The sequence below is a fragment of the Desarmillaria tabescens genome, assembly GCF_030435595.1.
Source record: "Desarmillaria tabescens strain CCBAS 213 chromosome Unknown EV420scaffold_61, whole genome shotgun sequence".
Classification (NCBI taxonomy): domain Eukaryota; kingdom Fungi; phylum Basidiomycota; class Agaricomycetes; order Agaricales; family Physalacriaceae; genus Desarmillaria; species Desarmillaria tabescens.
The window spans coordinates 68148-95045 of NW_026848360.1; the positions used below are offsets into that span (position 1 = coordinate 68148).

At 47.1% G+C, this 26898-nt stretch overlaps 5 protein-coding genes across 5 annotated transcripts; 1 reads left to right on the plus strand and 4 right to left on the minus strand.

Annotated features, from left to right (window-relative positions):
* Nucleotides 1-2423: 2423 nt before the first annotated feature.
* On the plus strand, nucleotides 2424-3095 carry EV420DRAFT_1649447 (uncharacterized protein; the record flags this gene model as incomplete). Its single annotated transcript, XM_060478316.1, has 1 exon — nucleotides 2424-3095. One exon carries the CDS (start codon nucleotides 2424-2426, stop codon nucleotides 3093-3095), a length of 672 nt encoding a protein of 223 aa, XP_060324518.1.
* A 1962-nt stretch (nucleotides 3096-5057) lies between these two features.
* EV420DRAFT_1622933 (uncharacterized protein) lies at nucleotides 5058-6071 on the minus strand (the record flags this gene model as incomplete). The annotated part of the gene is made up of 1 exon (XM_060475877.1): nucleotides 5058-6071. The coding sequence occupies one exon, from the start codon at nucleotides 6069-6071 to the stop codon at nucleotides 5058-5060; it is 1014 nt and encodes a 337-aa protein (XP_060324519.1).
* Nucleotides 6072-6167: 96 nt separating this feature from the next.
* Nucleotides 6168-7037, minus strand: EV420DRAFT_1233574 (uncharacterized protein; the record flags this gene model as incomplete). The annotated part of the gene is made up of 1 exon (XM_060466560.1): nucleotides 6168-7037. A coding segment is annotated over one exon (870 nt), but the record flags the coding sequence as incomplete, so codon positions are not given.
* Nucleotides 7038-8771: 1734 nt separating this feature from the next.
* On the minus strand, nucleotides 8772-9749 carry EV420DRAFT_1622935 (uncharacterized protein; the record flags this gene model as incomplete). Its single annotated transcript, XM_060475878.1, has 3 exons — nucleotides 8772-9175; nucleotides 9200-9482; nucleotides 9558-9749. 3 exons carry the CDS (start codon nucleotides 9747-9749, stop codon nucleotides 8772-8774), a joined length of 879 nt encoding a protein of 292 aa, XP_060324521.1.
* Nucleotides 9750-10797: 1048 nt separating this feature from the next.
* Nucleotides 10798-12204, minus strand: EV420DRAFT_1068677 (uncharacterized protein). The gene is made up of 2 exons (XM_060465623.1): nucleotides 12160-12204; nucleotides 10798-12105 (listed from the first exon to the last, which is right to left on the minus strand). Exon 2 carries the CDS (start codon nucleotides 12027-12029, stop codon nucleotides 10866-10868), a length of 1164 nt encoding a protein of 387 aa, XP_060324522.1. The 5' UTR covers nucleotides 12030-12105; nucleotides 12160-12204; the 3' UTR covers nucleotides 10798-10865.
* Nucleotides 12205-26898: the final 14694 nt, after the last annotated feature.

The window sequence follows — 26898 nt, forward strand, 5'->3', positions numbered from 1 at the left end:
AAGTTCCTGATGGCCTCACCCTTCTTCATTAAGAAGAAAGATGGGAAGCTTCAACCAGTACAAGACTATCGAAAGCTGAACGAAATGACCATCAAGAATAGGTACCCATTGCCGCTAATCAGAGAGCTGATGGATAAGCTGAAGAAGGCCAAATACTTCACTAAGCTGGATGTGCAGTGGGGTTACAACAATGTCCGAATTAAACAGGGGGACAAGTGGAAGGCAGCATTTTGTACAAACCACAGCCTCTATGAACCCCTGGTGATGTTCTTTGGGCTCACCAATTCTCCGGCCACTTTCCAGTGGATGATGAATGACATCTTTAAAGACCTCATATCTGCTGGAGAGATCACTGTATATTTAGATGACATCCTCATCACCTCCAAAACCAAGACGGACCATAAACACATTGTACAGAAGGTACTAAAGATCTTAATGGAGAACAACCTGTTCCTCAAGGCTGAAAAATGCGAGTTCGAGGTAGAGGAAACTGAGTATCTGGGGGTAATCATCAGTGAAGGAAAAATCCGAATGGATCCCATGAAGGTTGCCAGGTTGCTGGAGTGGCCTATTCTCCGGAAAAAACAAGAACTGCAGTCCTTTCTTGGATTCTGCAATTTCTATCGACATTTTATCCATAACTATAGCAAGCACGTCAAACCCTTAACTTCCCTTATGGGAAAGGCAGAGTGGAAATGGGGAAGGCTCAATAAGAGGCTTTTGAAAAGCTCAAAGAGTTATTCAAAGAGGATGTGGTGTTGGCGATCCCACTTGACAAAGGGAAATTTTGAGTAGAGGTGGACTCTAGTGAAGGGGCCATTGGGGCAGTACTGTCCCAGCTGCAAGATGACAAATGGCACCCAGTGGCGTTTCTTTCCAAAGCCTTGTCTACCACCGAATGCAACTATGAAATTTATGACAAGGAGCTTCTGGCAATTATGATTGCGTTGGAAGAATGGCGCCACTACCTCATGGGGGCCCAAGAGGACTTCAAGATTTGGACTGATCACCCCAACCTCCAGTACTTCTGCAAACCCCAAAAACTCAATCAGAGACAAGCTCGATGGGTGACTGAACTGGCCGAGTATCAATTCATATTACACCACAAACCCAGAGCCCAAAACTGTAAGGCAGACCTCCTTTCTCATCAGGCAGACCATGACCAAGGGAAGAGCAATAACCAGGATATAACCGTCCTAAAAGCTGAGCATTTCCAAGTGTTGGTAATGCCCACTGCGGAAGAACTACACGAGAAGATCAAGCTAGCCACTCACGACCCCTGAAAGTGGAATCGAGAGGTCTCAGACTTCCTCAACCATGAGAAGGGAATTTCTTGTGACCAGGACTTACTGTGGTATGACGGACATATTTATATCCCTCTAGACAGGCGACTACGAGGCGAAATTATCGCCCTCAAGCATGATCACACCACAGCCGGGCACCTGGGGATAGAGAAGACCAAAGAACTCATACTTTGGGACTACTGGTGGCCCAAAATGCGGAGAGATGTAGAGACCTACGTAAAAGGATGTGAGACCTGCCAGCGGACTAAGGCAGACTGACAACCCAAGAAGGTGCTGCTCCACCCCAATGAGGTGCCGGAGCGCCCCTGGACCCATATTTCAGTGGACATGATCACCAAACTCCCAAACTCCAAGGGGTATGATTTGATCCTGGTCATTGTTGATCATTTTTCCAAAACCATAATCCCCATCACTTGCATGGAGGAACTCACCTCCCTTGGTTTTGCCCGGATTCTGTGGGACCACGTGTACATACCCTATGGTGTGCTACCAGAAAAGGTTATCTCAGACAGAGGCTTGGTGTTCATATCCAAGTTTATGAAGGAGTTCTACAAGTTGGTCCATATCAAAGGAAACCCCTCCACTGCATATCATCCTCAGATGGATGGGCAGATGGAGTGAGTTAACCAAGAGGTGGAAAAGTACCTAAAAATGTTCATCGATTATTGACAAGAGGATTGGAGTGAATGGTTGCCTTTGGCAGCCTTCACTCACAACAACCGTCTTCACTCAGTGACGGGATATTCCCCCTACAAAGTGGTGTTTGAAAGGGATGGGCAAACGATAACCATTGCAAAGACTGCAGGAACAGTGCTGGCAGTGACTGAGCTTGCAGGAGGGATACAGGAGGTACAGGAGAAAGCCAGAAGATCACTCGAGAAGGTGGCAGAATCGATGAAGAAGGCCTATGATAAGAAGAAGGCACCCACGATCGAATATGAACTGGGCAAAAAGGTGTGGCTGGATGCAACTAACCTACACCTCCCTTGACCAACCAAAAAACTAGGAGATTGATGGGTTGGACCATTCGTAATCCTCACCAAAAAGGGAGCCTCAGCCTATGAACTCAAGCTCCCCATGAGTTGGAAAATTCATAATTGATTCAATGAAACTCTTCTCATGCCTTATGTTGCTCTCAGTTTCCCCAATCAGCCACGACCTGAAAGACCCCTGCCAGAATTGATTGACGATGAAGAAGAGTATGAGATTGAAGAAATTGTCAAGCAGAGGGATAAGGTGGTTGGTCACGGACAGAATCATCAGACTATCACTGAATACCTGGTCAAGTGGAAGGGTTACCCAATGGAGGAAAACTCGTGGGTTAAACATTCAAACATGGCCAATGCTGAAGAACTGGTCAACGAGTATGAAGCCAGAATTCATGCATTACCATACACTCCCTCCTCCCCCTCAGAGTCAAACTCCGACAAAGTCCTAGCCCCAGTTATAAACGCCGATGGTTCAGACACGGGTCATGGAAACAGGGCTATTTCAACAACATCGTCCTTCCGAAAACTCGTAGTTGACATCTCAAAACAAATGGATAAAGCTCTACAGGAGGAAAATGAAAAGTGGTTATGGGAAAATAACGTACCCCCAGACAACTTCTGGAAGTACAAACCCCCAAAATCAGACCCTCGCTTTAACAATCCCAAAGTACGAGATTCTTACCTACATCATCATGCGAAAGAAATACAGGAATCCCACCATGAACAAAGACCCTACATCGACCCGCCAATTTTACTAGACCCTCCCTCCGAGGATGACAATTCCGATGTCAATCAACTCTAAGGTTTAATCTACCCAAATCGTACTCCATTCTACGTGACTATCTGTGCTCGCGACTGACTCTCATAATTAACTTTGACCTGCAAGAGTGTCGTCCACCAAAGTGCGAGTGGCGATCCTTGTTTGATCTAAGTTGATTCAAGTTGGTTGTTAACAAAACACCTCACAAAAGAACTGCACTCTTATGCTGATGGGTACACCCCAAATGGATAGAAGAAGTGACTGAGGACTTGGCAATACATCTGCAAGAAACCCTGGGAGAAGGGTATCAAGCAGAGGACGAGAAGCTGGAGTGAATGAACAACCTAACCAAACCTCCTCAGTATATTTGGGGAAGAAAGGGGAAGAATGTCACCATCAACCTCCAGCTGGAGACTTTTGACACTAGGGCCTATCATGTGGTGACAGCCCTGATCAACAGTGGCTGTACCAGGAGTGCCATCAATCAACAATGGATCCATGATTGAGGCATCACCATACAAAAAGCAGCACATGCCACTCTAGTGTATAATGTGGACAGAACCCAAAATAAAGGGGGTGACATTACCAAATATGCTGAGGTCTGACTCAAGATGGAGACCATAGTGAATGCATTGACTTAGCCATTGTAGATCTAGGAATGACCCCAATCTTCCTAGGACATGAATGTCTGCAAAGGCACAATCCCCTCATCAACTGGGAAACTGGATTGGTAACCTTGGCACACTGTGACTGTCACAAGATACCATTCCAACTTCCAGATAAAGACCCAGAACAACACTGGGGAACTGAAGTTGAAGATGGGGATACTATCCTTGTTATAGACTTTGAGGAAGCCTTTCACATATGGGCAGTGGGCCATAAAGCTAATGAGTTGGCTGCCAGGGCTAACAAAGGAAAGGAAGTAAAATCATTCAAAGAAATAGTCTCTGATCACTACCAGGACTTTATCAACATTTTTGCCAAAGAAAACTTCAATGAACTTTCTTCTCACAAACTCTGGGACCATACCATTGAGTTATTCCTGAATGCCAACACTAGTTTGGATTGCAAGGTATACCTCTTGAATCCCAAAGAACAGGAGGAATTGGATAAATTCCTTGATGAAAACTTGAAGACCAGTCAAATCTGGCCCTCCAAGTCAGTCATGGTGTCACCATTCTTTTTTGTTAAAAAGAAAGATGGCAAGTTGCAACCAGTCTAAGACTACCACAAACTTAACAAAATGATGATTAAAAATCATTATCCCCTACCTTTAATCTCTGACCTAATGAACAAGCTAAAGGGTGCCAAATATTTCACCAAGCTTGATATTAAATGGGGATACAACAATGTTTATATCAAGGATGGTGATGAGTTCAAAGTAGCCTTCTACACCAACTGGGGGTTATACAAACCCCTGGTTATGTTCTTTGGTCTCACCAATTTGCCTGCTACATTCCAATGGATGATGAATAATATCTTTAAAGATCTCATTGCTCAAGGAAAAGTGACCATTTATCTCAATGATATTCTCATTTTCACCAAAAGCAAAGATGAACACTGAAGAATTGTGCAAGAGGTACTACAAATTCTGTGCAGGAACAAATTGTTCCTGAAAGCAGAAAAATGTGAGTTCAAGGTACTCAAGATAGAATACCTTGGAGTCATCATCAGCAAAGGATCCATCAAGATCGCTGGAATCATGGAATGGTCAGAACCTTTTAAGAAACAAGAACTACAGTTGTTTTTTTTTTTTTTTTTTTTTTTGTTGAGGCTATTGCAGAGGCGGTCCGGCGACACAGTCGCTTCCAACATGCAGCCTGGAGAATTTGCCAGGATTTCAAACCAAGCATCGTTAGTGTTTCCGAGTTGATAAAAGATTGTTACCACGAGGAAATGCATTGCGCACAGATTAGTGTGGGACTCGGGACTTATCAAGTGGCTGGGCATCTTCTTCGAGCTTCTTTGCGCTGTCCCCTATACTTACCTTGCATGCCACAGCCACTATGATTCCATACCCACTAAAACCCCGCTTGCTTCTGTCCAGTCAGATGGAAGCTGATGCTCGTTCTGGAGGGACCCTGCCCATGTTCTCAGTACTATGTCTTTGGGGAGAGCCTTCTTGCCAAAATGTTTGTAAGTCATCAGGCGATCCAATTCTAGCTGTTTGTTTATCTTTTTCAGCCATCTGTTTCGGATCTGGTCAGGTGTGAAGGGACTGTTTTGTCGTCCAATCACTCTCTCGCAACGGGCATTCCATATGACTTGCACCGAAGAAGATATGATTATGCGGTAGAACCTCTCCTTACCGCTATCACATTTGCCATTCCGTCTTTTGAACACAGGCACCACACAGGTCTGGATCATGGCCATTGAGGGGGAATGCCATGGGATTTTTCGTTTTTCTAGTAGGGTCTTGGTGAGATCCCAGACTTCCTTCTGTCCCGGGGTGGTGCAGGATGTGAGGATGTGTTCCATGCTCTCCAGCACGCCACCACAATGTTCGCATTGAGCGTGCTCATGGTATTCCGGTGTGAAGTGTAACCATTTCTCACCAACTCTATAAGCTTCGTGGGTTAACATCCATAAGAAGTACCTTGTACCCTGGTCAATGTCTTTGTGTTGGAACAATCTCCACAGGGCTTCTGCTGTGGGCTTCTCCCCAAACACGTCTAGCCCTTCTAACATTGCTTTTTCCAGGTTCCTAGCTGTTTTGGGCCGGGGTTGGAGGTTACGAAGCTTACGTTCGTGCAGGGCTTTGTAGGCTCGGCTTTGGGTCATTTTGTTTAGCGCCGCTCCTGTTACTCTGATAGTTGGGTGAATTTCAAGGCTTATGGAGTCCACATCACTCTTCCAGGCTCCCTCATTTGCAAGACGGTCTGCCTCCTCATTTCCTTGGTGCCCATTGTGCCCTTTAACCCATTTCATAGTTGAGATTTGCTTCCGGCTGCAGAAGCTCGCCACCATCGCTTGGAGGATACCTCTGTTTGGGACTCCTATGTACCCAGAGTCTTCCATATGTCGGAGGGAGGACGTTAGATGTTTCAGGACATATTGTGAGTCTGTGTCTGTGTGCAGGATGGCTCTTTTGTTCACTGTTGCCGCAAGTTCTTTTGTCGCGACCGCTTCTCCTACTTGATTGGTCTGTGGGAGAGTGGCTGGCACCCGTAGGGCTATCTTTAGTGTCTCTTCTCCCTCCACGTAGATTCCAGTGCCTGCCTGTGCATTCGCAGTTCCATTGTCGATACAGGAACCATCTGTCACCGCCGTGATGATGGCAGTGTTTGAGGGTCCTATTCTCAGATCTGGTAGGTCGTTGCACACTCCTCCTTCCGTGAAGATCCTGAACAAGTTGGCTTGGTCGCCAGTAGTTGTTACTCTCCGGTCAAATTTGTATCCTTCCTCAAGTATTTTGGGGGCTTCTTCATAGTCTTTTGGAAGCATGAACCTTGGGTCCCACTTTGGTGGAAGTGTGTCCAATAATTCTTTGGCTCGGAGCATGCATTCATTTGGCTTTTCACAACCTAGGTTATCTGACATAGCTATGCATATATAGCATTGGCAAATTTCTCCCCGGCGAGAGTTGTTGTGATTTGGGTCATCGAGAAGGTCTGCGATCTCTTCGGCTTCACTAACAAGGCGTAGGTTGTGATTCTCCCGGAGGCAGATGCTTGCTGCTGACTTTGTCAGGAGTCTAATTCTGGGGTCCGCCTCTGAGTGATACCATATTGGTCTGTTTCGGATTAACTCTCTAGAGAAGGCGATGCCTTCTACCCGGACGCCCGTTTCCTTTGCAATGACGTACATTCTTTGCAGGTCACGTGGTAGGCTGGACTTTTTGGTTCCAAAGGATTGTAAGAAGATATTCTGCTTAACTTCGGGACTGATATTTCTTTCGGTACTCAGGCCTGTCTGGGCTATTATGTCATGCACAAAGAGTGTCCACGTCGGTTGTTCACTTGAGAGGAGTGATTTGACCCACATCGTTTCAATGGCTTTGTTGCATGTTCGGATGTCCAGGATGTCAAGGCCACCTTGGTCTCTCGGGCGCTTGAGTGTTTCCAGGTCAACTAAGTTCTTTGTTTTTCCTTCCCAAATGAACTTGCGTTCACGTTTTTCCAGTTTGTCCTCAATATGTTTCGGCATTCCTTGAACCGCTGTGAGGTATTGTGTTAGGCCTCCTATAACTGTCTGGATGATAATCCTATGGCCGGGAACTGAAGGGTGTGACATATCCCAACGGGCAAGACTCTGGTCGACTTTTTCGAGTACTGGCGCCCACGCTGTGTCTTCTGGAATGTTATTTCCAAACCATGCCCCGAGGATTCGGATAGCCTCGTTCTCTTCGACTATATGGATATTCTCAGGTATCTTTTCGAAGTCATCTTTGGATTTGCGGTGGTTGATCAAGTTTACTCAGAATTCCTTGTCTCCTATGGGGATGATCTTGGTCTTAGTCACATTAAAGCGTGCACCACTGGCCAGACACCATCTGTCCAGAAGTTTCACGAGGTCTTCAAAGTTGTCGTCCTCATGAAGAAATGTAGTTGTGTCGTCCGCAAAAAGGTTTGCGATCAATCTCTCTTCAGAGCCTGGAACTGACAGGCCTTTCAATCCAGATTGTCGGAGCATTTCTGCGAGAGGTTCTATGGCAAGGTCAAACAGTAGGCAGGACAGGGGGTCACCTTGGCGCACTCCTCGTGTGACGTTGAATGGTGAGCTAAGGTATCCGTTTACCATCACTCTTGTCTGAGCATGTTTGTACAGGGATTTGATAGTTGTGATAAATGGTGTTGGGATTTGGAAGGCTTCTAGGACCTTCCATAGATAATCATGATGGATCCTATCATATGCTTTTTCTTGGTCAAGAGCTACAATCAGACCATTTTGTTGTGTTAAATCGGCATGGTCTATTATCATACGGATAAGTTTTGTTTGGTTCGTTATCTGGCGCCCAGGGATAAAGCCTGCTTGGTTCTTGTGTGTGAGTTCCGGCGCAGCTTTGACCAGCTTTATAGACAATGCTTTTGTGAAGAGCTTGTATTCAGAGTTCAGCAGGGTTATGGGGCGGTAGTTCAACATCTTGTTTCGGTCGTTTTTCTTATAGATCGGGCACATCCAGCCCTCCGTGAATGCTGTTGTTTCATCCATACCAAATTCCTCTATGTCGTTGAAGACACAAGTGAGTAATCCGACTATATCAAAGGCTAATAGTCCTTTTCGCTCATCCTCTACGAACCTATCATTAAAGACTTTGAAGAATTTATTTGTCGCTCCATTTATTCCCGGAGCAGAGTCATTCTTGGACAAGTTCAGAGGCTTTATAATTTCTTCACGCTTCAGTTTCTCAATGAAGTGGAGTTTGTTCATCTCGGTAGGGGAGACTGTTATGTTATTGAGCAACTCATGGATCATATTTGCTCGTTCCTCCTCATTGATGTCGAGTCCTTCATTCTGGAGGGTCTCACCATGGAAGTCGCGCATCATCTCAGCCATCTTTGGGGAGTACCGCTCGTAAATAGGTTGGGGCTCTACAGGAGGACTTGCATCGGCTTGGTCAATGGCCGTGACAGGAGATACACTGTTGGGGATTTCAAGCGCGTGGATTACATCACGTGGTTTTGACTGTTTGTTAACTTGGAAGTAATATTTTGAGACTGTTTCTCCCTCTAGACAGTCTCTTGCTGCCACAAAACGGCGTGCAGTATCATGTTCCTCTCATTTAATATTTCGTAGCTCTGATTTCAGCCTTGCTAGCCTTTCTGATTGCTCCAGTTCAGATAAATCAGGGTTTCCTGGTGTGTTTTCTATTTCTTTCTCAATTTGAGATCTCTTTAGTTGGGATTGAACCTTCACGCTGCGTTCTCGTTCCCTGGCTAGTTCCATTGCAGCTGTTATGAACTTCTGGTACACTCTCTGGGGGTTCGAGGACTGAGTTCTTCCTGACCGTCTGATCTCAGTGATCTCATCTAGGGCATTTATTCCAAGCCTTTTCACCCCTTCGGCTAGCTGGTGGTCTTTAAGGATGCTGTCCAGGCAGGCCCATCTTCCTTTGCCAATCAATGGTGCTTCTTCATGCGCGATCTGTACTGAGACCATATCATGATCGACACCTGCTATACCTACTGGGCATATTTTCCATTGACGAGCATTCTCGAACAGATTGTCTGTAACATATATTCTGTCGATTCTGGATTGAAACACTTGGCATACCATTTCATTTGCTCCTTGGACTGGGACGCTTCGTGTGCAACGGAATGAGAAGTCTTTCCTGTCAGGATATGTTCTACACCATCCATCTCGAAGTCCAAGCAGTTCCTTGAGATTGTCAAAAGCTGTCAGTACGTCAGCGTGGTCTGCTCGCATAAGTAGCCGGTCTATTGGGTCCTCTACAAAATTCATGTCGCCACCCATGTAATCTGGCCACCACTCACGGTGGGCAGTAAAGAAGTTGAATAGAGTTTTGAAGAACTCTGCGGATTCTTTGGCATCCCTCTGTTTTACATTTGGAGTGTAAATGCCCAGGATGATGATCTCTTTTTCCCCGTACCACCTAGTTTTCAGAAGGATAGCTCGCCCCAGGATGATGACCTTAGTCTTGGTGTGGTGCCAGAGTGTGAGTTGTTTATTGATGACTATCGCTACTCCGCCTTTGCTCGTCGGGTTCTCTGGGTCAGCCGTGAAGACTATTTTCATTCTGCGTGCAAAGAGGTGCTCCAGATCATTCCGTCGCTGCTCTGTAAGGTGCGCTTCTGAGACTATAAGGATTCCAGTCCTCGACGTTCGTAGGAGTTGGTTGATATGACTCCATTTGCTATTCTGGATATTGTCTCCGGATCCCGAGCAGCTGAATCCGTTGATATTCAGACAAGAAACCATTATGGCTGCCTGGGTTTCTTTTCTGTTTTCTGCACGTCGAGATCGTCTGTTCCCTGAATATGCCCTAATGAAGGGGGTCTGGGTGGTTGTGGAGCTCGTTGGTCACAAGGTTGCACCTTGTGTGTTTGATTCACCATTCGAGAGAAGGCATGGCTCACTCTGTACTTGGTTCGTGGCATGGCCACTCTCGCTATTTGGTGTCTCGTCTAAGGGGGGACAAGAGTTGCACGAGTTTGCCGAGATGCTCGACTCACGCCTTTGACGATTGCGTCTCCGGCGTCTACCACCGTGGACTTGCGTGGTTTCTCTCAGGCCTGCACAGGGTGAGGGTTGAGAGGCAGTTGGCATGTTCCCATCATTGTCCGGGGGACCTTGCGACATTGGGTCTACCCCATTCTCCGGGAATTCTGAAACTGGTTCCCCACTGTTGCTACTCGCCCTACCGTCTTGCATGGAGGAATGACCAGTGGGTACGTCAGGGCCTCGACTAAGTAGAGCGAGACCATTACCGTAACCACCCACAGAATTGTTTGAAGTATTCCTGTTGTCCAAAACATTAGTAGCGCTGTTAGTTCACATACGGGTCTGCCAAACCACTTGTATGCTAGATGAATCCACTTGAAAGATATCTTCCCCGGTGAGAGGGAAGACCTTCCAAGCAGTGTAGGCTCCATCGGGTCCTGCTGGAGACTCTTTGTATTGCCTCTCCCCTCTCTGCAATCCGACTTACCTCCATATAAACCGTCAGTAATCTAAGAGGGGAGATGCTTCGGTGAGTGTTAGAAGGCTCTAACGGGCACATCACCTATCCAGTCTCACCACTGGTTCCGCTATCACAGGCTTGAGGCTCGTCCGAGATCAATCTAGCGGGTACATAAGGATCTCTATTGAAAGGTACGTGGTACATGAAACAGCATATAGGTGGTAAGCGAACTAGTGCTTTTTGCCACGCCGAACTACGCTCCATTCGTCGTCCTTGTTCTTTCCTTGCTTGGAGCGCCCTCCTGGCTTGGAGCTCCCCTCTTTCCGTTTCCGACCTGGGTCGTTGGGGGGTCCTGCTTTCATCATGCAAAGCCTTAGTTCATCAGCGGTGGGGCCATACCAGGCAGAGTCCACTCCTGGGAAGGGGCAAGCATGACTCGGATGGTTCTGGTTCTTACACCAGTCGCATCCTATGATCTTGTCAACGTTTAGCAACTGTTGGTAGTTGACTCGGACTCTGAGATTGCGAATATGGGTGGTGAGTGCTCTATGGAGATCCAAGTCATCCATAATGGGCTCTCCCATGAGTAGGAAGACTGGTCCTTTGTCGTCCTCGAGGTTCTTTGTCTCGACGTAGGTGAGGCGCCAGGACTGGGTCATCTTGACCGTGAGCTTGATTGGGTTCCCTGACTTGCCTTTTGCCTGGGTGATTCGTTTGACCAGGTTTTGGAGGGGCACGCTGCGCCACGCCTCCACTTTCAGGCAAGCTAGGGCTTCAGCTATAAGGGTCGCGTCGTTGCGGACGATGTTGCCTTGGAAAGCTGCGACGACCCATGCGAGAGCTTTGGGGTCAAACAGGACGAAATTCCAGACGATGCAGGAGGGGATGGCGAAGGTTTGTTGCCAGATGAGGTACTTCATGAAGTCCTCCGAAATACCAGTGACGACTAGTGGCCACGGTTTATCGAAGGCACTCTTCCTCTTTCGGCCCTCCTCGATGATCTTCCCTTTCTTCCCCACTTTTTCTTTGACTGGATAGAAGACCGTGATAGGGCCCTTGTCCGGAAAATCGAAACCGTCAAGGAACTCTTTGAGTAGGAGGTCGGCTCTGGGGTTGTCGGCGTACCATTTTGGTCCAGCACCATATGGGAGCCCTGCCATGAACTTGTCTGGAGAGTTGGCGATGGCCTTCCGGAGGTCTTCTGGGAACCCGGCAGTGAGGTGATTCCATGGGACATAGAGTTGGGGGTAGGCCATGTTGGTGAAAGGGGTGGCAGAGCCTGTCGGAAGAACAGAAGGGGTTTCACCAGAACAAGCAAGTTTATTGTATGGGAAAGGTTCGTCTGCAGTGGGTAGGCCGGTCGTGTTACGTGGGTCAGGGAGTTCGAACGGCATTGAGAGGAATTGATCAAAGGGGATGGGTCTGGGGGTCTTCCGACGAGCTTCATGGCTATCGTCTTCTTCGTTTTGGCTGTCGTCCTGTTTGACAGTGAGGGGAGGATAAGAAAAGAGGCGCAGCACGCACGTTGGGCCTAAACTGTCCTTCGTTCACCTTCTGCTTCTTTTTTGGCTGTTCTCCACCAGAGTGGGATGAGGGATCAGGACTTGTAGTGGAAGACAGGATGGCTAGGATTGGGGGGAGAGTAGTTTTAGAGGGCATTTATGCAAGGATCGAAGCTTATAAGTAGATCATTAGCCTTTGTTTGGGAGAACAATGTTGGCATTCTCTAAAGTGGTCACGAAAAGTTCTTTGTGGTTTGAGTGGCAGTCACGGAAAACAATCATGATAGGAGTGGCACATTCTCTGAGTTCGTCGAGGAGGGCTGAGGATGGCAATGGGAGCTTCAATGGGGATGCTGAGCGATGATGGAGGGAGGAATCAACGGACGACTCGGACCCGGGTGTCAGAATCTGCATGAGCAAAGATTCCCAATAGGGTGGCATCGCCAATGTGGGTTGTTGGTGTGGTTGTTGCCCTCAGACTGAGATAAGAACAGGATGATTTGGCTCGATGACTCTCGAGAAGATATACTTCAGTTTGGGCAAATTTCGAGAGAGAACTGGGTGGCAGAGTACTGGAGCACGTCGACTAGCTACTACAGGGAGGTAGCTAGTGGCTCAGACCAAGATTCCTGGTACGTTTCAAGACTGAGAAACGTTTCTCTCGACCAGTGAAGGTGCGAGAGCGACTTATTATCCTATCCGACTCTACATCAAATAGAATCCCTTGAGCCAGACTTGCAGTGGCTAGGCGCCAAACCCCACATGGTGGTGGTTCTTGATCAAGGGTCCCCCACTACAGTTGTTCTTGGGGTTCACCAACTTCTACAGGAGATTTATCCGGCACTACAGCAAGATTGTCAAGCCCATGATGATGCTTACAGGAAAGGTCCAGTGGACCTGGGGAAGAGCACAACAGGAGGCATTTGATGAACTCAAATGCCAGTTTGCAGCAGGAGTTGTATTGGCAATGCCAAATGACTACAACAAATTTCATGTAGAAGTGGATTCCAGTGAAGAAGCAATTGGTGCCATTCTATCCCAAGAACAAGAAGGGAAATGGTGATCAGTCATGTTCCTGTCGAAATCCCTTTCAACAACAGAGCACAACTATGAAATCTACACCATAAAAAATGACATACTACCATCAGGCCTAGTAACTACAACAAACAAATAGAAGACTCTTACCCTAGCAGCAATCCATTATAATGTATCCAATCAGTTGTGTCACTTATTAGGCTACCTGATATAGGTCCCTTTGCATTGTTATGCAAAATAATACTCTTAGAAATGGATTGCAATATCTGCTATCCTTTGCAATATAAGCCAAGAATTATAGCCATTACATGACTTTATCTCTCTTAATATGGATTGTGGAAAAAAAGGCCGTTATGAAGAATACCAGTCTAAAAATCTGCTTGAACCAGCATCACACCATGGCACAGCAGCACAGATCATCACATTGCCCAGATAAAATGTCCATACCAGGAATTAAACTAAGGCTAAACAGAGTTCAACCATTCAGACAATATAACCACTATACCAAGATAACTTATTTATCTATGCTCTACTGGTGTACTCATAGCACGTCTCGCTGGCATTTATTTGGTAATTGCCCTATGCAGTTGGCTACTCATTTGCTCACTGATATGCTCACGCATTCCTCCATCCCCAAATTGTCACCCTCCAGTTGCCCCACCCCTGGGCTGATCTTCTCCATCTGCAGCCACCATGGAATCTTGGGTTGCTCATCATTGTTTCTTCCACAAGAGATGTTTTTGAGCATTTGGTAGTGAATGTCATTCAATGTGGAAGCAGAAGAGATGTTGGTTCTTGACCAAGTGTTGCTGGTGCTTGTAGACTGTGACACTTCCCAATACCAAGTGTTCTGTGTAACAGTAGATGGATATGGCTTGTCTGTGAGGAAAGAAGGATGGAGGCAAAGGAGTGCACTCACTGATGGTTTATGTTGTGAGCAGGCTAGATATTTAGCAGTGTATGCACTGTTATAGTTGCATCTACTTCTGCCAAAGTCATCAGTCTAAACTTGGAGGTCTCCTCTGTGACTACATCCTTGATGTACAATGAATGTCAATGAACTCGAGGACTGCATCTGAATAAGAGTATTTTGTCAGTTCATTGTGTTTGAATGCAATCAATACTGTGGACTATGTGTTTCTTCATTGTTGCTTCTTAGAGATACATTGTGATGAAGAAATAAAAGGCAGAAGCAGACATAATAAGGCAAGTTATGAAGTCCAGAAGAATGTCAGATGTTCTCATGCCACACTTCTTTCTCAATGACTTTTATGATACCCCACCACCATTTTTGAACCTTTGCTGAGACATGATGCAATTGCAAGGATTGACGATTTGAATGGCTAGTATTAGGATATGATTCGATTCTTTGAGTGTGTCCAATACTATTTGTGTTGACCAATGATTTAATATGCATTCAGATACTGCAGATATCCACATTGAAATTGCCTGCTTCAATCTCACTACATCTGCATAGGGACTCTGCAACTAGTATTGTTTGGGTCTAGTGCACTTCTTAACTCATTCAGAATCTTAAACTCATTTCTATCTAGATGTGGTTGTGTAGGCTGTCACCAGTCATCACTCAAGATGGCACTTCATTCAAGGATAAGGCCCAGAGAAAAGTTGGTTAAGCCATACTGAGCCAAATCAAGCCCAGGGGAAAGGATCAATGGGGCTCCATTCCGCTCATTGTGGCTTCGAAATCTGAATCATTTACCAGCTCAAATCAAGCTATTTTAAGCTTGGTATGTTGGTACCATGGGTTTCTACTAGGCTTCAATAAGGCTCAATTCCATTGCTATTATTGACTACTATTAATATACATAAAATCAGATTACTCAAATTGCTACTACACTAAGTAGTGGCTTTAGTCTGCGAGGCCATATAGCCAATATTGTGTACAATTGCCCTGTAGGCTCAGGAATTAAATTGTACACAATCCTGTGAGGCCTGTAGGCCTGATAAGTATACACATGTATGAGAGCCTAAATCCAATTTAAATCCGCATTTTCTCCACTATTAGGCACACTTCCCATTGGGATGGGCTAGCATCTTCTGTGAGGCCTTTCATAGAAATTTATAATTAGCCTGTGAAGTCAGCCCATCAATATCTGGCCAAAATCGGCTGGATGCGACCAAATGATGGCATCATTGAGACTATTTTCCGGTCAGAATAGGATTTAGGCTTGCTTAGTGGGTCAGGGAATGGCACTGGAATATTTATAAACCTAAATAACATAAAAGCAGACCTACTGATGAGATATGGGGGCTCTGGAGAGCATGTAATATAGGTATTTTCGCAAAAATAGCTACAATATTTGCTTTTTGGGGGGTTTTTAGGGTGATACATGCATTGGATCGACCGGGGGACTTTACCAATGAATTACCTGACCTTGAAAACCCCCAAACAAACCCTCTATAGCACTTGTGGCACATTTTATTACTAGGATTAGATGAGCATATTGGCTTTTTAGGGTGCAGCATGCTTTGGATTGCTCTGAAAAATATACCAGTCAATCTGTACACTATGAAAACCTTAGAACACATTGTCTTCTATAATATTTGACCTGTATAATACTGTAAAAAAGTGAGGATTGGGGTGCACATATGGTTTATTTTGTTTTCTGTGCTTCAGGTGAGCCTGGGACCATCACCAATAGATTCCTTGACATTTGAAACCCTAAAAAAACTATAGTAACCTTTTATTGGGCTCCACAAACGATGATAATATTGATATTACAGTTTAGGAGGAGCACATATGGAAAATCACTTTTCTATACCTCGGAATACTTCAGAATTTTCACTAGTGTATTCCTTGACCTCAAAATCTCTCGTATACCACCAGGATTGAAAGAAAACCTACAAAAATATGTGTTAAAAAAGAGTGATAGGGGATGGAGGAGATATACCTTGTATTATGCATTTCTAGTGGTTGGAGAATGTATTCCTGTTATAAGAGAGATGGTATATGCTGTATAATTATTTGTGTAAATTCCCACATTCATCCGAAATGTATTGGAAGAGATATAAGCAAATAATTCTGCAAATGATGAGGAGCATATCCCCAATTTTGATATTCTGACCATTCTATAGCTTGGGGAATGTCAGAATCGGATTCCTTGACCCAAAAAATGGTAGGATCACCAATCATCCATGGTCATTTCATCAAGAAAATATCTAGTGATAAGAACAAATCAGACTGCAGCAATTGTCAAGGAAGGTCCATATTGTACTGCAGAGTGTTGACACTTGACTTACCACAGATGATTGGTGATCCTACCATTTTTTGGGTCAAGGAATCCGATTCTGACATTCCCCAAGCTATAGAATGGTCAGAATATCAAAATTGGGGATATGCTCCTCATCATTTGCAGAATTATTTGCTTATATCTCTTCCAATACATTTCGGATGAATGTGGGAATTTACACAAATAATTATACAGCATATACCATCTCTCTTATAACAGGAATACATTCTCCAACCACTAGAAATGCATAATACAAGGTATATCTCCTCCATCCCCTATCACTCTTTTTTAACACATATTTTTGTAGGTTTTCTTTCAATCCTGGTGGATCTTGCCATTGTTCATCAGAGATTCTTTGGACAACTTTAGGTCTCTAAAAGAATCCATGTCAAAATTAGCATCCAGTAATACATAATTGATTCCTTAGTAATAGAGAGAGTCAGATCCCAGAGGATTCTGACTGTCAATCACTCATTCTTCATGGCGGCACACAACATGGATATAAATGCAGATGGGAACCTTGGTTTCAGCTTCTGGCTTTGGTAGAAGGCAATATGGCTACATCAGCATTGGGTTCTCGTTTGCAGAAAGAGGCTGTGAAGTAGCATAGCCTCTCTCATCCCCTTAGCAAGGTTAATTCAATGGAAGTGCTTAGGCAGGATGTTGAGCATCAGCTGAACATGTGAGGCAATGCTCATAAGGTGCTGACAAAGCAAACAAGACAGATTGAATCTTGCCTTCATTCTTAACTCTTCTCATTTGCAGTCAGCACCTTATTCGCACCCAGCCCTCCCTCTCTCAAACTTTGAATTTGGGGGATTTGTAATCCTCTGGATTCTCATTCGCAGAAAGAGGCTGTGCCTGATGGGCATGCTTAACAAGAAGGCTGAACCATAAATTTGCTTGCTGTATGATAGGACTAGAGTTCACTCTCACAGAAGCTAAGTGTAATGCACATGCTGACAGAACTCTGATCTCAAGCTCAACTCCAACAAACTGCATTCTGGAATCCTACAGATTCTGATTCCCAGTTTTTATTTCATATTCCATTTTATATTTCACACCTTCATTTTAATTTATCAAGAGTCCAATATCAGTAGCATAGCACATTATTGGACTCTATTGGCTACTGACTAGTAGACTACAACTTCTGACCATCCTAGAATGTAGACTACAGAACTAGATCAGAGTTCTAGACAGTATATAAACTATAGAATTACATTGTAGATACTCAGTTCAAATATCAACTTAGTTCAGCCAAAAACCTCTCTTTGATTCTAAGTCTAAACTCTTGCTCCCCAGTCTGCAGAGCTCCAATCTGTTGAATTTAACTCTCACTCCATCTCTATCTCTCTGTGGACTTCTGTTCATATTCATCTTAGAGCTTTGGCTCAGGAGTGATATTGCTAATAGCTTTGCCAATGCTCATGCACTGTGGCCTCTGCTGTGTGCAATCCTTTTCCATTCTCTATTGGCACAGTCCTAACACTAAGTTAACTCAGATTGCTTAATGATTGATGATATTGAGCAAGCTCACTAACTATGACACATCATACCTGAAAATCTGGGGAAATCCTTATGCAAAATAATATCTGTAAGAGGCACAGCCTTTAACAGTGAGTTTTGGCCAAAATCTGAGAGCCTAAGTACTATTGTTTGAAGGCTCATTTGTTGCTGTATCTACAAGAAGCCTCTGTGAATCCAAGAGAGAAGTCTTGAGAGACATATGCCAGAATTGATAGTTTCAAGTGCTTAAGCCTGTCAATTATTAGGCTGTTCACCTGCAGGCATATGATAAGCACTCTTTGGCATGAGTTAGCAAGCTCACTAAAGAAAAGAGACTAAAACTAGAAGATCTGACTCAAATGCTCAGTAAGGCAGTGGTGGTGGTGAGCTATGCATGCACTGCTGCGATGCATTGGTATTTTGGGAGGGTCAAATACTTTAAAGGATTTGGCCCCAGATTTGGGAGGTAAATCCCTGGCACCAAAACCAGCATCAAAACCTGGGAAGTTTTGAATTGGTATTTGGTTTCGGTTTTGGCTCCAGATTTGTATCTCAAATAGGAATTAAAAAACACGCAGTATTTTGGTGCGGATTTGGTCAGGTGGATTTGTACTCTGAAAACCTATGGATTTGGCTCAGGGATTTAGGTCCCAAATTGAGAAGCATAAATCTGGTCCCAAAAATGAGCGTATTTCAAATGGTATTTTTAGAACAAATACGGATGTAAATACCATACCAAAAATGGGCACAAATACAAAGAGGATTTGTTCCAGGATTTGGGTCCCAAATCCTGGGTGATCTGCCAGTGACCCGCCAGGTACCCGCTAGTGACACGCCAAACACCTGCCAGTGCTCTGCCAGTGACACGATTGGAGCCTGCTAGTGGCACGACTAGAGCCTGCCAGTGACCTGCCAGACTCGACACTACTCTGACTCAACTCCAAACTGCCACCACTCTCTACCGTTCACGGCAGCCACCAAGATCTGACTTCCTATTGACGTGTCTTCTTATTCTCTGCCACGCTGTCCCTCTCTAGCGGCAGTACCAGAAGATAATGACTCGCAGTTCCTCTCAGCGACTTTCCCCATGACTCTCCTCTTGTATGCAGGGGGCTCGCTCCAGCTTTCACTTACTCTTGAGTCACCACCCAGTCCTTGTGACTAATGCTCACAGTCCTGGACCAGCGGCAAGGGTGATACCCCTGCAACCTGGGGTTAGTCTCACCGAAAGGCGTCTTTGGTCTTCACAAAAATACATGTCTGCAGAAAGACTAAGTGACCTGGTGGGAATGGAATATCTTTGAAGATAAATATCAGGTATATATGTGTAGAGAATGGGATGTCAACACGTAGTCTCAAATGTCTAGGAGCTACATCAATCACAGTTGCACTGGATAAGGAGCGACAAAAGCTGATAATCCATGTTGCTGGTAAGGAAGCTGAACTGAAGTCGTCGACGTTTGGCATAGAAGTGTTAGGGCAGAGGGTACAATCTAGAAACGGTGTCAGTGGGTTAAGTGGAGGTGACACATAAAAATAATGGCTCAAGATTGCATCAGAGAGAAACCCGAGTGCTGTTGGGAGTTTCGACGTAAACGAGACAGTGAGCAATAAATTAAACACTGTTAGAATCGTTTGACCAGCTGATTAGCGATGCATTGTTTGCTTCAGAAGGCTTCCGCACTCCCAAACACTGCTTTGTAGATGCATCCAGGAGGGATCTGATGGTGCTGGTGTCAGGGATCGAGTTTTAAAGATACGCAAGTGTCTTACATTATTTCAGGCCACAGGCTTCATGAAGAGGCGTGGATCAGAGGGCGAACATATGTCACATCCTGGTCTATCTTTCTCGTATATTAGCTGATCGACAAGGGAACCAAATGATGAAGATGTACAATTTCCGCAGGCTTTCAAGATAATTCCAGGACATGCTGGTAGCTAGCTAATAAATCTGAATGTGCCAGCCACTTATTAGTCTGACTCGGATATGCATAACGAAACTGGCTTACAACCCTTTCATAGTCATTGACGTTGAAGGTCTCCTTCGTTTCATTTGCCCTATAGACCCACGCCTCACTATGCACCAAGCTGTTTGCTAGCTCTGCCGTAAAAATCATACTTCCGGCCACGTTGAACCCTCTGATTGTGTAATGCTTGATTCCACCAAGGTTTCGCGACAAATGCCAACCCGTGCTGCCAAACATTAAGATAGAACTATAAACTCTCGGCGACTTATGAAATTGTGAGGGTGCATGTTCCCGCCCACCAGATACGGACGCTGTGACGGTGAAGAGCTTCCTCGAGTATCGCTTTACCATGCTTGCCCCGAAGCTTTTGCTTTATCTTGCCTTCCTCGAAGAACGGCTGCCTACCAATCGACCGACATACATAGAATGTGGGCTTTGGGACGAAGATATCTAGAGTACAAAGATAAGAGACTCAAGAAACATGAGGAAATACACACACAAATGATCGCAGAAAGCACAAGTTCCGCGACTGACTTCACACCCTGAAGAACGGCACGTCTTGAGCTCGGAAGAAGGACAGATATGTAAGCCACTAACTCTTATCGACTTAGATCGTGTTAGGATCGCTACTCGCACTTCGGTAGACGATACACCAACAGGTCAAAGGCGACGCAAGTCGATGGAGCACTTAGTCAGAAGTACGGAGTTCGATGTTAGGTAGAATAAACCTTAGCCGAAGCTGGGGTTTAGACCAGCTGAGGCTCTACTTAAATACACGTTGCGTAGGCTAAAGATAGTGCCGCAGCAATGTCCGATCGAAATCGCAGCATAGCGTAAGCGTGAATGCGTAAGAAAAGAGAAAAGAAAAAGAAAAAGAAAAGGAAACGAATAATCGTAACATTACCCCCTCCTTAAGACTCATTCGTCCCGAATGAGCTGTACGAATCAACTCCTCCGTTTGAGGTGGACCGTTGTGACTCTGAGTAGAACGACCAAGTGTCGTCATCATCGTTGTCATCATCTTCATCCTTGTCCCAATTTTCCGTAACTCGTTGTAGGAGATCGACGTCCGAATCGTCATTATTTGTTACTTCTTCCACCACTGGTACTCCGTCTGCTTCCTCCGCGGTTACTTCTCGTATCCCTAGTGAAGATCGTTCATCCGAATGCCTTGGGTTTGTGCATTCGGAGGAAGGGACGGTTTCCACGTCGGTGACACATGGAGTGTCCGGGTCGTGGTAAGGCGTTTTGGCTTCGGAAGGTATTTTGTCGTCCATCCCGACCGTCCTTCCATGTTTATTGACCTCCCAGTAAATTCGTTGGAGATGGGCTTCGTACTCGTGTACGAGTTCCTCTGCGTTTGCCATGTCGGAACGTTTTACCCAAGAGTTCTCCTCCCTCGGGTAACCTCTCCACTTTACTAGGTATTCAGTTATGGCACGTCGGGTTCGTCCACGCCCTATGATTTTATCCCGTTGTTCTACTATTTCTTCGATTTCATATTCCTCTTCATCGTCGATTAACTCTGGGGGTGGTCGCTCGGGACGTGGTTGATTGGGGAAGGCTGGCGCCACATAGGGTGTTAGCAACGATTCGTTGAAACGGTTGTGGATTTTCCATCGAACGGGCAGCTTGAGCTCGTACGCTGAGGCTCCTTTCTTGGCGATAACGACGAAGGGGCCAACACGGCGGTCTCCGAGTTTCTTGGTGGGGCGAGGGAGGTTTAGGTTGGTAGTATCTAGCCATACCTTATCTCCCGGTCGATATTCCGCTGCCTGACCCTTGTGCTTGTCGTAAGCCTTCTTCATCGAGTTGGCCGCTTTTTCCAGGGATATCCTTGTTTCCTTCTGCGCCTTTTCGATCTCCATCACCAACTTTGCCGCTGCTGGGACTACTGTCGTTTTCTGGGCTGTGGTAATAACCTGCCCGTCTCGCCCAAAGACTATCTTGTACGGGGAGTACCCGGTCGCTGAGTGCTGGCGGTTATTGTGAGTAAAGGCCGCTAGGGGTAGCCATTCGCTCCAGTCATTCTGTCGGTCGTTGACGAACATCTTCAGGTATTTTTCGATCTCCTGATTGACCCTCTCTGTTTGTCCGTCTGTCTGGGGGTGATATGCGGTAGAAGGGTTCCCCTCAACGTGAATGAGGGTGTAGAACTCCTTCATAAACTTGGAAACGAAAACCGAACCTCGGTCTGAGATGACCTTCTCCGGCATCACGCCGTAGGGTACGTAGACGTAGTCCCTCAGGATCTTGGCGAAGCCGAGTGAAGTGAGTTCCTCTGTACACGCAATAGGGATGATGGTTTTTGAAAAGCGATCGACTATTACTAAAATCGAGTCAAAACCTTTTGAGTCTGGCAACTTGGTGATCATGTCCACGGAAATATGTGTCCATGGACGAACTGGGATTTCGTTAGGGTGTAGGGGGGCCTTTTTTGGACGTCGATCTGCCTTGGTTCGTTGGCAGACGTCGCACCCTTTCACGTACTCCTCTATATCTCGGCGCATCCTCGGCCACCAGTAATCGCGAAGCACCAATTCCTTGGTCTTCTCGATTCCTGGATGTCCTGCCGTGACATGGTCGTGTTTGAGGGCTATGATCTGCCCGCGTAGGTCGCGGTCGACTGGTACATAGATGCGCCCGTCGTACCATAAGAGGTCCTGTTCGCGGGACACCCCCTTTTCGTGATTGAGGGAGTCCGAGATGCCTCTGTCCCAACGGCGGGGATCGTGAGTAGTGATTTTGATCCTTTCGTGTAGTTCCTCCATGGTCGGCATAAGTAAGGCTCTGAAGTGCTCGGCCTTGAGGACAGTGATGTCTACGTTGTCCCCCTTTCCTTGCTCGTGGTCTGCTCTCCTGGACAGGAGGTCCGCCTTGCGGTTCTGTGCCCCGGGTTTGTGATGTAAGGTAAACTGGTATTCCGATAGCTCAGTTACCCACCGTGCTTGCCGTCGGTTGAGTTTCTGAGGCTTACGGAAATACTGGAGATTGGAGTGGTCCGTCCAGATCTCAAAGTCTTCCCTCGCTCCCATTAGGTATTGACGCCATTCCTCGAGAGCGATCATGATGGCTAAGAGTTCTTTGTCGTAGATCTCGTAGTTCCGCTCTGTTACTGATAAGGCTTTGGAGAGGAAGGCTACTGGTCTCCACTTCTCGTTCTGCCACTGGGAAAGTACCGCCCCTATTGCTCCTTCACTAGAATCTGCTTCTACCCTGAACCGTCCTTGATCGAGTGGAATAGCCAGTACCACGTCCTCTTGAAACAACTCCTTCAGTTTTTTAAACGCCTCTTCTTGAGCCTTTCCCCACTTCCACTCTTGTTTGCCGGTGAGGGACGTAAGTGGTCGGACGTGACGGCTATAATCTTTGATAAACCGTCGGTAAAAGTTACAAAAGCCGAGGAAAGACTGGAGTTCCTGTTTGCGACGAGGAGTTGGCCAATCGAGTAGACCTGCAATCTTGACGGGGTCCATTCGGATCTTTCCTTCGCTAATGATAACCCCCAGGTATTCGGTTTCCTCCACCTCGAATTCACACTTTTCGGCTTTCAGGAACAAGTGGTTTTCTCGTAATATCTGGAGGACTTCCCGTACAATCCTCTTGTGTTCAGCCTTAGTCTTGGAGGCGATGAGGATGTCGTCCAGGTATACGGACACCTCGCCCGCGGTGATGAGATCTTTGAAAATGTCGTTCATCATCCACTGGAAGGTGGCGGGAGAATTGGTAAGTCCGAAGAACATGACGAGGGGTTCGTAGAGGCCGCGGTTGGTTCGGAAGGCCGCCTTCCACTCGTCCCCTTTCTTGATCCGCACATTATTATACCCCCATCGAACATCTAGCTTGGTGAAGTATTTGGCTTTCTTCAGTCGATCCATGAGCTCTCCAATAAGCGGCAACGGATAACGGTTCTTGATAGTCATCTCGTTGAGCTTTCGGTAGTCCTGAACTGGTCGGAGTTTCCCGTCCTTCTTTTTAACGAAGAAAAAGGGAGAGGCCATGGGGGACTTTGAGGCCTGAATACGTCCGGTGGCCAAGTTCTCGTCCAAAAACTTGTCCAACTCCTCCTGTTCCGCGGGATTGAGGGGATAGACTTTACAGTCTAGGTTGGCGTTAGCGTTGGGAATTAGCTCGATGGCGTGGTCCCAGGGTTTGCGCGGGGGAAGTTCATCGAAACTTTCCTTATCGAAAATGTCCTTGTAGTCCCGATATTCTACGGGTACTACTTCTTCGAACGACTTGGTACCCTTCTTAGCGTTGGCTTGGGCGGCCAGTTCGTTGGACCTGGTCCCCATTGCTCGCACGTGGAAGGCTTCCTCGAAATCAATTACTAGGATAGTGTCCCCTTCCTCATACTCGTCCCAACGCGCCGATGGGTCGGTGTCGGGAAGGGAGAAGGGAATCTTTCGGCAAGTACATCGGGCCAAAGTAACGGCCCCGGTGTCCCAATCAATGAGCGGATTATGACGCTGTAACCAGTCATGTCCTAGGAATAACGGGGTGGAGCCTAAGTCGACCACGGCTAGTTCGATCCGTTCCACGTGATCTCCTATCCGTAGCCGTACTTCGGCATACTCGGTAATGTCCCCTCCCTTGTTACGAGTGCCGTCGGCATTGTAGACCGGGACAGGTCGGGCCGCTTTTTTCAAATTGAGACCGTGGGTCTGGGCCCAGTCGCGATCAATTGAACTTCCGGTTGCCCCGCTGTCGACTAGGGCGGATAAGGCGTGAGTCTCTCGAGTATCAAGCGTTTCCAACTGTAACTTTATTGAAACGTTTCGCCCTTTCCTTCCCCGTATATACATTGGAGGTTTCTGCAAATCCTCCATCCACTGCCACCGTTCTCTGGCCTGAGTCGCCGTTTCGGTCTGCTCCTCCAGCTGATGACATAACTGGTCCGTTACCTCTTCGCGTCGTCGAGGGTGTACCCATCCGTTAAGGACGGCGCGTGCTGCTTCATCCCCTCGAGCGATACGGAGAGCACGGCGGGTCCAAAGGATTCCGTGCGGTTCGTAGTACATTGCTCTAAACACCTTCTGGTCGTTGGCGTTGGCGGTGAGAGAGATGGCGGGGGACGTTGGCCTTTTTGGGGTTACGACCGGTATGTCGGATCGTAAGTGAGCTTCTTCGTCCTCGACTTCTTCCACGGATACCCGAGGTCTTGTACTCGTGCGCGGCAGTTGGTCGCCGGGCCGGTCGGAAAGGCCCCTCGGTGGCATTTGGTCACCTTCCGACGAGTTGGTAGAGGAGGGCGCTCTGCCCTGTGTTCGGCCCTGGCCACGGGCGCTTGTGCGCGGCGTTGTAACCTCTACTGTAGATCCATGCTTGCTGCTCTTCCTAGACCCGGCGGTACTTCGGGATGTCCTTCGCGGACGCACACGTATTGGCTCGCTCGCGGGGTCTACACCGTTGTTCCTTGGGTGTCCCTCGGCTACTGAGTGCAGGTGGTCCTCTGAGTTCACGGCCTCAGCTGCTTTTCCGACGCTTCCTACGGGAACAGACGCCTCCACAGGCGAAGACGCAGGCCCCGCAGGTTGGACTGACGGCCTTTCTCCCACTCCGGGCTGACCTCCCTTCGTCAAGGGTGCAGTCGAGACACGACCTAGGGGGCTCTGCCCTCGAGGGGCTTTCCCTGTACGGTCGGCCGGGGGTTCCTGAGCTGGGATGGCCCCTAGGGGTTCAGTGCTTGTCGCAGACCGCGACGAGCGGCGGTAATCCCCTCCTACGCCGTTGCTAGTTGGCGATTCATCTTCCTTGGTTTCTTCGACTGGTAACGCGGCAAAGAGATTTGTATATTGATCGTACGGAGTACCTACGTTCGTAGTATAAGTCCGGCTAAAATTACATGAATGCGCACCAGTAGAAACTAAGTCCTTGGCCGACGTCGTCGAATCGCTTATTTCGACGCCGGCTCGTCTTTTGACGACTTTTTCTCCTCCTTTACCTCCTCGATCTTGGTATCCTTACCGTTCTCTTCCTTTACGGCCTCTTCGAGCAGTTGACGGAGTCGGGCGACGTTGGGTTTCTTGCGCGGTGGGAGTTTGACGGGAAGCCACTTGGACTTGTCGTCAGGGCACTTGTGCTTGGGGCTCCACCCCGTGTTCCCACACTTGAAGCACCGCTTGTCGGACCGCAACTTATCGATCTCCATCGGCTGTCCAGTTCCTCCATAGGTGGTTCCAGTGGCGTCCTTCTTATCGCCCCCGGAACCCGATCCGCTTCCCTTCGATTGATTGCCTCGACCCGAACCGCCTTGGTTCGAGGAGGACTTACTGCCCAGTCCTTGGGCCACTCCGTATCTGTAATTGGCGTCGATCCGTAGGACTCGCGCCTTCCATTGTGCATAGGTTGTGGGGCGCTCGTTGTCCCCATGCATAACCGTATTGCGCACCGTCGGCCTTATCGCCGCTTCCACTGCTTCAAACATCTGCTTCTCATCTCCGAACTCCTCGCATTTGTGGGCCAGCCGCTCGAACTTGGCAAAGAACTCGACTGCGGACTTGCAGTCCGCCTGTCGTACCTTCTTCCATTCCGTCTTCCATATCGTTAACTCCGCCACTTCGCGGAATTCGCGCTTGAGATCCTCGGAGAATTCCGCCCAAGTGGGGAATCTCCAGTGGCCTTGCGGATCTCGGTAGCGGTAGTACTGGTCGACCCACCACTGCTGCGCGTCCCCTCGTAGATACCCCTGAGCGAACGTGATACGATAGGGGTTGTGCCCCTGATCGTTCATGGAGTAGTACATGGGGAACACCGCGAAGTAAACTTCGCAGTGATGAAGGAAACGGGTGATGTCTGAGGAGACCCCAGTAAAGTACTCGGGCTGAGTTACTAACTTGGGCTTGACATCATTCCAAGGGTTATTAACGGCTCCCGGCGCGAGCTGCCAGGGAGGAATTGGATCGGGGGGGGATGGTACATGCGGCGGTACCGGCGGTTTGGGCGGTCGCGATACCGACCGTAAGTTTCGATTGTCCCCCGGGGGAGGATATCCCGCGGGAT